This window comes from Onychomys torridus, chromosome 4 (assembly GCF_903995425.1).
Source record: "Onychomys torridus chromosome 4, mOncTor1.1, whole genome shotgun sequence".
Lineage (NCBI taxonomy): Eukaryota > Metazoa > Chordata > Mammalia > Rodentia > Cricetidae > Onychomys > Onychomys torridus.
In genome coordinates, this window is record NC_050446.1 from 3,754,327 (window position 1) to 3,765,609 (window position 11,283).

An 11,283-nucleotide genomic window follows, 5' to 3' on the forward strand; every position below is an offset into this window, starting at 1 on the left:
TCTGACCCTACCATTCAGCATCTGACTTCATAACTCAGGATGACAAACTCCAGAGAAATGGTTTAGTTTTAAGGACAAAATGAACAGGAACAGCAAACAGCTTTTGTAGACTATTTACATGAAGAATTAAAGAGGCACATAGGACCTCTGACTCCACCCCTGCTTCAGCACTTTCTCCTTTTAAGGAGAGGGAAATTTACAGGGCACCTTGAAGCAAGTCTCTCTTGCTCTAAAATATAATGAATTCAACCACTGCCCCACCAAAGTGTACCAGACAGCCTTCCTTTATTGAAAGCCATTCTTTCAAGACTTGAGTTGTTTTGTTTTGGATATGAATACATAGCATATATTTGTATCTAATTGTATATACATACATATATATCACTTAAATCTGTGTATCAAACTAAGAGACTTTCAGAAGGGTTCTGCCATTAAAAACGATGAGGCATGTCCTATCTACACACAGAACAAGTCATGACTTCCCATCATACTCACATGCTTTGGGTCTTTGGAGTCCAGGCTATCTATGGCTAGTTGCAGGTTGCTGATCTCGTCCTGCTTTGCGGCTGTTTCTTTCCTTTGCTTCTCCATCTGCATTTCTAGATCCAAAGCCTCCTGACGCAGTTTGTTTAGAAGTTGTATTCTATCACTCAACTGCTTGAGAAGAAGGTCCTTCTCTGCTTCTGAAATCTAATTCTCCCCAAACCCCACCATGTAATTAACAAAGGAACAACAACAATTTATGAAGTTAACATCTATAATTTAAAAAATAGTTCACACCCTAGAAAACAAGTAAAATAAGAGCTGTGGCTGTGGTGGTTTCAATGAAAATGGTTCCTATAAGCTCGTATATCTGAATACTTGATCGCCAGTTGTTTGGGAAGAATAAAGCTTTGGCATTGCTGGAGTAGGTGTACTACTGGGGGCAAGCTCTGAGGTTTCAAAAGCTCAAGCCATTCCCTGTTAGATCACTGTGCCTTGTGTTGTACCTCAAAATGTCATCTCTCAGCTACTGCTCCAGCACCATGCCTGCCTGCCTGCTGCCACAAAGGTCATGGACTCTAACCCTCTGGAACCCAAGCCCCCCAAATTAATTAATTAATTAATAAAAAAAATTAATTTTTATCAAGACAGGGTTTCTCTGTGTAACAATCTCAACCATCCTGGAACTCTCTTTGTAGACCACATTGGCCTTGAACTCACAGAGATCCACCTGTCTCTGCCTCCCAAGTGCTGGGATTAAAGGTGTGGGCCACCACCGCCTGGCTACTTCCAAAAATTTTTAATGTAGAGATTTATACAAAGTAGCAACGCTTTTCAGAAGTGTAGGATTAATGATGGTCCACACCTTTAATCTCAGCACTTGGGAAGTAGGTGTGGGAGGAAGAATAAGTAGTTCAAGGTTATCCTCAGCTACATAGCAATTTCCAGGCCACCCTGGGCCACATGAGACCCTGTATTAAAAATCCAAAATACATTAAAAATATTTTTTAACCTACGCAATTACATCATGGATTGGGACTGCATGAAACACTTGGCAATTGCTGAAAGTAGCTTTTGGTCGTATGTCCCCTCCTGACATACAACCTTGTGTTTGACAATGTCCATGCCACATGCAGAGGTGTTCTCTGGTTCTTAACCTAAGTTCCAGGCGAAGAGGCTTCATCAGAAGAGATGAGTCAGGGAGCAACACAGTATAGGATACCGAATACATGTTCTTGTGAGAATTTTTAATATTTATTTTTACTATTTTAATTATTTGTGTATCTGTATGTGAATATGTGTGTGTGAGGGCAGATGCCCATGGAGGACAGAAGTGTTAGATCCCCTAGAGTTATAGGCAGTTGTGAGCTGCCTAACATGGATGCTGGGAACTGAACTCTGGTCCTCTGGGAGAGCAGTAACTGATCTTAACTACTGACCCATCTCTCAGTCTCCATTTGTGTCAATTTTAAGTAATTTATTTCTATACATTTTATGAAATGTTAATAGGATGTCATCATGAATGACATGCTTTTACCATACTCAACTCTTAAAGCATCCAACAATTAATTTAAAAATTATTTATATGACTACATATCCCTGGCTGGTCTGGAACTCCCTCTGTAGGCAGGCGGGTCTCAGACTCACAGAGCTCCTCCTGCCTCTGCCTCCGAGTGCTGGCATTAACGGTGTGCGCTGCCTCCTCCTCCACAGCCGCAGTCCTACAGGTGGGAGCAAGCCCACACTAAGGGTCATTTTCTCAGCTGTGCCCCACACACCTTTTTCTGTTGTGCAGCTTCTTCTAGTTGCTTTAGTTCTTGAGTAGCCCGTAATATTTTCTGTTCTGCTGTTTCTATTTCGTGATGTAGCTCTGACAGTCGAATTTGTGCTGCAAAGTTAAAACAATTCTCAGATACACACACAAGAAAAGTGCTGACTTCTCAAGTTTTTACTACATTTTCTTTCTTTGCAGTGAGCTCCACTCCAGTTGTTTCACTGCAGAACAAGGAAATGCATTACTTATGATGGCTTCCATCTCTATTCAGCTCTATTCTATAAAACGATAATTGATCCTTTTATTTGTATAATTCTTAACACGAGAAGGACTTGACTTCTCTTACCACTGTGAACTGTTTTAAGAGAATAGGACTTCATTGCAAAGTAGGTACTTTATATGTTACTAAGTCATAATTCATCTGGGATATTAACAATAACACCACTACCATCACCTTTGTTGCAGATTAAATGCTTTATGATGGGATTCAATATCAAGAAGTTTACCTTTTGGAACGGGGCATGGTGGTGCACACCTTTAATCCCAGCACTCAGAGGCAGGGCATGGGGATCTCTAAGTTTGAGGGCAGCCTGATCTACATGGTGAGTTCCAGGACAGCCAGAACCATAGAGAGATCCTGTCTCAGAAAAAAAACAAAAATTGAAACCCAAGTAGTTCGCTGTGGGAGGGCTGGAGCTGGACTTGAGCTGGACCTTGGGCTTGTTTCCCAGCACTGATGAAGAAATGGGAAGAAAAGGAAATAAAGAAAAGGGAAGTAACAGAAAGAAAGAAAGATAGACAAACAGAAACTTTCCTTTCGAGGGGACCTCAAATCAGCTACTTTCTACCACAGATTTCATTCTGCCTTTTCCTTTGCTCACATTTTATCCTCTCACAAACACCCCCCCAAGCCAGTTTGTACACACATCTCATTTATTTCTGCTTTCTCCTGCCAAAGCTTCCATAAAACACATGTAAAAAAAGAAATCAGTGTCCACCTGGACTCCTATGTAACTATCAGCTAAGCAAGGATGTACTAATACTCTGATTAGTGGAAGCCCCACCATGGACCAGGAGTCCACAAGGTGCACAGACTCCAGTCAGGGCCCCCTTTCTCCTGATCCACACAGCCAGTGACTAAGTGGATTCAGAGCTAACACAGCAGAGTACCTTTAGCACCTCTTGGCTTAACCTCTTCCTGTGATTAGCTTGCCAGGAGTGGCAAGGTCCCTTGAGTTAGACTGGGGGCTGCACACAGGGTTGAGGAAACAGACTGCGGAGCATGTCAGGAAGAGTCAGAGGCCAGCCTGAGGTCTAAGCCTAAGGAGAGTGCTCTTCTCCAGTACTGGAAGGCTTTTGCCCTCATGGTTCTTTACCTGCTTCAGTGATTATTAACTATATCTCTAAATGAGTAGTTTCAGTGCCTGTTGGCAAAATCCAATTTACATACTTCCCTCCCCAGACAGGTTTTCACTATGTAACAGCTCTGGCAGACCTGGAACTCACTCTGTAGACCAGGCTGGCCTTGAACTCACAGAGATCTGCCTGCCTCTGCCTCCCTTACAGGCGTGCGCCACCACCACCTAGCCAAACTCTTATAAGATCGATTCCATGACACGTTGCCATCAATTACTGTCAGAAATCTCATTCTCAACTACAATAGGAATCATCTAAAAAGTGGGCTCAATTATCACTACTTAGGCTTTAGACTTTTCATGTAAATAATAAGTACCACCAATATGTTCAACTAAAACTTATAAGATAAAAATCAATCTGCATATCCTGTTAGTTTATGGCTGTCTGTCTGTATGCATGCATTACTTTTTGTAGTGCTAGACACTAGACCAAAAGACTTGCACATGCCAGGCAAATGTCCATATGGAGCCACATCCCCAGTCTCATATTTTTAAGAACTTAAGAATAACTTTGTTTAACCTGCACTTATTTTTTCTTCTGTGTCTTCCAACTGTACATCCGGTGATGCATGGGCTCTCAGGGGCACGCACTCATGTCTAAGCTGTCCTCCTGATGTCATCTTCTGGATCTGAACTGCCTGGGCATCGCTGACAATGTAAGTCTCAGTGGCAAACATGTTTCTCTTGTATCTGGATTTGCCAATATAAGGGCTTTCATCTGGGGATTTGTCAATTTCAGCATACTAAAAGCAAGCATAGCAATAGGTTTATAGATTAAGAAGCGACCAAAATGACATTATTCATCTTATTGGTGGCAAATATATCACAGAATTACTTATATTTATATTAATCTTATATGTCTAGAAGCTAAAAGATAGAGTGTTATTCTTTATCCTCTTTTTCATATAGCAAAAAGGAACTAGAACTAAAAATGGTCTCAAAAGGATTCTCTCGACTAACAAGCTCGGAATAACTAAAGACTATCCACGGCTATACAACTCCTTAATATTGTTTCACCTTTCAGTCAAAAGCCTGTGTGCATATGTTGCTTCCTGACCAATATAAGTAAGATCTCAATCTAATACCTTTTAATATTAACATTTTAAAACCTAAACAATGCATGATACCGTTGGAATTTCTGGTCTTGGACATTTGGCAGTTTCTTGTTTCTGTGGCATTTTTACTAATAATGGCTGCTCAGTGCTGACTATAGAGAGCAGTGACAGCCATTTGAGGAGGCGACCACTCAGGTGCTGAAGCACTTTCATTCAAAGTATACATTTAATCGATCCACACCCACAGTAGGATAACAGTGGCCAAGATGACCGCTTTCAATGACAGACATGGCTATAAGCAAGGATCTCCTTGGAACGTTTATCTTTTTAGAACACTACTTTAACTCCATGAGGCAAATAACACACAATCAACCAAAACACAGTTTACTTTGGTGATATCCTTATAGCAAGAAAATGGAGTGTGATTGTGAGCTGGCTCAGCAGGTACAGGCACTTGTGGCAAAGGCACCCGCTGCCAAGGCTGACCATCTGAGTTCAATCTCTGGGAACCACACAGTGGAAGCAAAGAAGTAACTCCCAAAACTATCTAACCTTCACATGCATGCCCTCCCTATACATACAAACACAAATGCATATTTAAAAAGAAACGGAGTGATTAAAATCCCTCCCATCCTGGCTTTAATTTAGATTGCTAAAAAATACAAACTTACCTCTGATGGATAATAATTTAGTGGCTCAAACTTAGCATCAATTTTATAAAAGGCCAGTTCCTGCTCCAGCTCATACTGCTTTTGACACGCTCGAGTTAGTTCCATTGTTTTCTGTTTTAGCTATTGGTCAATATGAGATGAATCAGTATCAGTGAGTTAGCATGACCCTATAATGATATAGGTAGTTCTCACTATAACTACATCAAATAGCACAACGCTGAGACTATTTTATCGCAATCCTATATTACAAAAAATGAAACACAGAATTATCATTTTAGAAGAGATCACATAAAAGACCTTTGAAGCTTGTACACTATTTCAGGATATAGTGAGTCAATTTTTAAAAAGCAATTTAGGTTGTTTCATCTAAACATGAAAATAAATATCAGCTATTTTGTAGTACTTGCTTCCTGGTTTCCCAATTATTAGCACTAATTTATTGAACTTAACTCTTTCCTTACTCTTTCATTTTAATGATTGCTTCAATTCATGGAGAGACATTTTACAGAAGAGGAGAAAGACTGGCTTCAGTCAATGACTCTTAGCTGTGAGTATTCAGTGTGTGTGTGTGTGTGTGTGTGTGTGTGTGTATGTGTGTGTGTGTGTGTGTGTGTGTATCTTACTGTGTTTCCCAGGAATCTGCTCTGCAGCACAGGTAGGCAGTGTGTGACCTTTCTGTCTCAGCCTCTTGAGCACTAGATTACAGGAATGGGCCTCCATGCTGGGCCAGAACATTACTCTGTAGCAGAGAGGTAAGGAATGTAAATAAGCTCAATCAGATGCAAATATGTGGCATTAGTCATTTTTAATATGGTAACTTTAATTACAACCTTTTGATTACTCTTGGAAGATTTTGGAGTGAGAGGAAAATGTAAGGATAATCTAATCTAATTTTCTGAATTTTTTCAGATTGATGAACTGCCTTGCCACAGGTTACCAGACTACCAAACTAATCCTTTGAGTTCATTTCAAAGGTCCACTAAGTGATTTTTTTTCTTTTTCTTTTCTTTTTTTTTTGGGGGGGGGATTTATTTCAAACAGAAAAGCATGCAGAAATATTTCATGAATATCAAAATACAAGTTGAAAAGAAGAAAGCATACACATGAACATTTTACAAGACCAGGAAATCAAAATCGTGCATGAGTTAGCGTGCAGTCACCTCCTGAGTACCATTAAAGGAGTAACACTGATCTTGAGCTCGCTCTGAGAGCCAGACGTTGTGTGGTTTACATTGCTACCTCACCCAGGCTGCACAACCCACTCTGAGGTGATAAAAGCTGCTCAGAGAGGTCACTCCACTTGCCCAGCTGAGCAGATGGTTGAAAAGGTAAAGTACAAATCTGTGTAAGCCAGTTCCAAGTCTAACACTGTCTACTGTCCTATGCTGCCTTCAGGATCCTCTTGCAGGCTCTCTAGCACATTGCCCACATTGATGTTTCCAGTGAACGCTCAAGAGACCGAGTCTCAGAGATACAATTCACAATCAACAGCATAAACTTAGGTTCAGGTTTTTTCCCAAAGCAAACTGACAAAAGGGCCAAAACAAAACAGGGCAAAGACTGCTGGAAGCATAGAACAAGCCTGGACTACCTTCTACATCAATCTGTGTTTTCAAAGTACTTTTGTATTTCCCATAGTTCTAGACTTAGATGATGATAAGCCCTCAGCAAACATCTGGAAGCACAAGTGCATACATGGGAGCAACACAGGCCAAGGGAAGTAGTAGGCCAGTAGTATATTGGCTATGGAGAATCAAGAAATGACTGCAGTTAACACACTAGAAACAGGAACAATAATACACATTTCCTCTTACATTCAAATTTGCTTTCCTGTATCCAAAGTCATTTACAACATTATTACACAAACACATTCCCAAAGAGGCAAACCAGTTTCAAAACTTAAAATGTAAACAAGCATATCATACAAGTTACCATGCAACATCACAGAAAACAGTGCATTCAGTCCTGAAGGGACTACCTGAAAGAATAAAGACCCAGCAGAAAACGGCCTGCAAGAAACCAAGAGAAGGGCTAAGAGAGCAGCAGACAGACACACATTACCTGCGGCGCCCTGGAGAGAGGAAGGCTCTGAAGCCCTAGCATTTGTCTTGATGGCTCACCACCGAATGCCATCAGGCCTGGCGTCACTCTTACTCTACCCATGGCGTCACTGAGTGTAAATTTACCACCTCACATTACTTAGCTGGCTTCACCTGAAGTTATTCTCACATTTAGAACCTTACTAAATCCTCACAAGGCCATGAGGTGGCAGGACATGTAAACGTTCCATTTAAACAACAAAACTGAAAGGTCAGGGTTAAATACCTTGCAAAATGACCAGGAGGAAGTTGGGTTAGTATTTGCAGATGGTGGGGATAGGGGCCCACTACAGTTTAGATAACCATCAAAACAACTTTTGTTTTATAAAGGAACTAGTTTAGTACACAATCACTTAATAAAATTGTACACTGTTATATAATTGGAATGATATTACCATCACAGATCCTGCAAGAGACAAAGGGAAATGTAAACTCTCAAAAGAAAGCTAGAATTCTACTTCTAAATATATAGTAGTACTTTGAGATAACAAAGAGAGACAAAATAATGAAATGTAATTTAAAAGGAAAGACAAAACGATCAATTAATATTCACTCCTCCAGCAGTTAAAAAATATAAACTAACAAGATTCCATTTTTTCTCTCTAATAAGTTCATAACAATAAACCCAGTTAGACCTTTTTAATCACAGCTGTGGAAAACACAAATTAGTAATAAGCTTTTTTAAGTGGACACTGGCATATGTGAATGTGTGGTGTGCGTGTGTGTGTGTGAGATATGTGAGTGTGTAGTGTGTGTGTGTGTATGAGTGTGTGCATGTGAGTGTGTGGTGTGTGTGTTATGTTAACAACTTGCAGGGCTGGCTGTCATCTCCTACCATGTACATTCCAGAGACGGAACTCAGGTCTGCACACTCAGTGGCAGGCACCTTGACCTGCTGAGTTATCCTGCTGGTCTCATTTATCAAAACTTCAAAAGAAATTTGCACAGTAATTGTCCTTGATGTGATTTATGCTAAAGAAATACTAGTATGAGTATGTGATACACACACACACACACACTCAATTTCTATGTGATAATATTTCCAATAGCAAAAACAGCTATCTAAATATCTATCTGCAGAATTGGCTAAATTATGGAGGAGCCATTCAATGGAACAAAAACCGCAGACTTTTAGAATACTGAGGAAGATTTATATATACATTATTTTTTAACTTGGAGAGCATTGACTGTGTTGTTAAAGATAAAATGCAGTATCTATGTTGTCTATAGATACATATATATTTAAAAGATTCCTTTTAAAAATATTCACAAAATTATTCCAGTGTATAATGTACTTATTACATATGTAGTACAGAAGCATGAAAACAAAAAGGCTACACATTAACATCTGAGGGAGTGAAAATAGAAGAAAGCCTTCATTTCCACATGCTTATATTTCTATGATCTGAATTTGTTAAAATAAATGTTAGTTATGTATAAAAAGGTTTAAAAAAAAGTTAACATAGCCGGGTGGTGGTGGTGCACGTCTTTAATCCCAGCACTCAAGAGGTAGAGCCAGGCGGATCTTTGTGAGCTCAAGGCCAGCCTGATCTACAGAGTGAGATCCAGGAAAGGCGCAAAGCTACACAGAGAAACTCTGTCTCGAAAAACCAAAAAAAGTTAACAAATAAAAATAGTACAGCTCGCAGAAGAGCATAATATGACTTGTAATAAAAATACAGAAGAAAGAACAAAACTGTTGACAGTTTATAAAACACCTGTCTAAGGTGTAACATTATAATAAACGATAGGAAAACAAGGGACTGGCAGGATGGCACAGTGGGTAAAGGCACTTGCCCTCAAATATTATGATTTGAGGTCGATCCCTGGGGTTCACACAGGGCAAGGAGAGAACTAAAAACTGTTAAGTTGTCCTGTGACCTCCACATGTGCACACACCAAATGTGTATATGTGTGTGTGTGTGTGTGTGTGTGTGTGTGTGTGTGTATACATTTACAAAATCTTATTGTCTGTGTTGAAAAGGCCTTTCTTGGCCAGGTGGTGGTGCATGTCTTTAATCCTAGCACTTGGGAGGTAGAGGCAGACTGATCTCTGTGAGTTCAAGGCCAGCCTGGTCTATAAAGTGAATTCAAAGCAGGCCAGGTCTACACAGAGAGACCCTGTAGGGGTAAGGGGTGAGAAGGAAGTGGTGGTAGGGCCTAGGGAAGGCCTTTCTTGAAGCACCAAGCACACAGTTAATATTTGCTTATTTTAGGACAGTAGGTATATTCTGATTATTGTAGGATAGTTCAAGACATTCATCAGATCCACTAAATGGAAACATGTCTTAAATCTACCTCACAAGGCCTGGTTTATGTAATTACAGCTCTAACTCTTCTTGTGAGACAGCTACAGCTGGTAGAGCCCTGAGTTGCCTTTTTCCTGGACAGCTAGCTCTCTGACTTCTCCAGACCTCTCAAGTTAGTCACCTTCTCAAATATTTGTCCAAACTCTTCTACATTTTAATGTTTTTCTCCACATTTCAACTATAAAGTAAATTATGTAAAAGTTAGACTTCACAGAGATACATAAAGGTCACCTTGGAAATTTCCTAGATGGTTAATCCTCAGAAACAACTCCTGTTAATCTTCTGCCTTTTCCCCCCAGAAGACCATCGTGTATCTGTCCATGCAGGATCATGCTGGATTCACTGTTCTCACCACATGGAATGTTTCATGCCCAGCACCCTTCCATGTATATACAGTTTGGCTTCATTTTATTAGGAGCTTATTGTAAGTTATTCAACCATATGGATACCCAATGATGGATATTTTAGTTATTTGAAAGCTTGCTAATATAAAGCATGTCATATATCTGTGTGTGTGTGTGTGTGTGTGTGTGTGTGTGTGTGTGTGTGTCTGTGCATGAACACAGGCTTACTTTTACACATTACTGCTACCATTTCTACAGAAAAGGAGTCTCCATGACACAGGGTGCATACAGTTAACCTTTGGATAACTCTGCCAGCTTCTAAACTTTTGACAATATATAGTCTTATCTATGAAGCTATTTAAATATATCCTAACTAGTGTGACCCAATGTGAAGTATCATGTTCCCTTCACACTGGACACCATACCTCACACATTAGCCTTTGGGTAGCATATCACAGTCAACTACAATTCACAAAGCCTTTGGCCATCTTCCCAATGCTACAGTCAGGATGTTGTGTTTTTAAATATAAGAGCAAAATTTCTCTACCTTAACAGAATATAGCCAAAGCAATGTGTAGCACAGACTCACCAACTTGTTTTTTGTGCTGAGGTCACTTTCTAGCTCTTCACAGCTCTGTTTCTGCAACATGGCTTCTTCTTTTAAGGACTTGTTTAGCTTATCTTGATTTTCAATTTCTTCAAGAAACTTTGTTTGTTTATTCTTAAGCTCTTCTGTTTCTACCATCTTCTTTTCCAGGGCTTTTTCCAGTCTTTCAACCTCTTCTGTGAATAAAAATGTATAGGAACAAAGTGTGCTTCTCAGAGCAACTACGGAAGAAGTCTAAAAACATGCAACACGACTCTGCTTTGAAAATTATACACCATGGGGTTTCGGGAAAAAGATGACTACCTTGGATTTGAATCCTATGTAAGACAGTAGTAACTGGAGGGGATCTTTATTATAATTATTATTTGTGTGACACACACACAGGAAGCCATGATGTGGCACAGAAGTCATAGGGCAGCTTGGTGGAACTGGCTCTCTTCCACCTTTTTGTGGTTTTCAGGATGGGACTCAAGTTAGTAGGCTTGCTCAGAAGTGCCTTCCTCACTAAGTTACTACCACGGTGTGA

At 40.0% G+C, this 11,283-nt stretch overlaps 1 protein-coding gene across 9 annotated transcripts in view; it reads right to left on the reverse strand.

Annotated features, from left to right (window-relative positions):
- The window catches only part of Cntrl (centriolin), an 84,180-nt gene that overhangs the window by 54,727 nt on the left and 18,170 nt on the right, over positions 1 to 11,283 (reverse strand). For 8 of the 9 annotated variants that reach the window (XM_036183048.1, XM_036183046.1, XM_036183044.1 and 5 more), the window contains 5 exons: positions 10,740 to 10,933; positions 5,399 to 5,518; positions 4,193 to 4,415; positions 2,262 to 2,371; positions 496 to 690 (listed from right to left, as the gene is read on the reverse strand). In XM_036183048.1, coding sequence (XP_036038941.1) covers positions 496 to 690; positions 2,262 to 2,371; positions 4,193 to 4,415; positions 5,399 to 5,518; positions 10,740 to 10,933 — 842 coding nt within the window. Of the gene's footprint in view, positions 1 to 495; positions 691 to 2,261; positions 2,372 to 4,192; positions 4,416 to 5,398; positions 5,519 to 7,376; positions 7,403 to 10,739; positions 10,934 to 11,283 lie in introns of those variants that run through there. The other variant, XM_036183050.1, reaches the window with a different exon arrangement.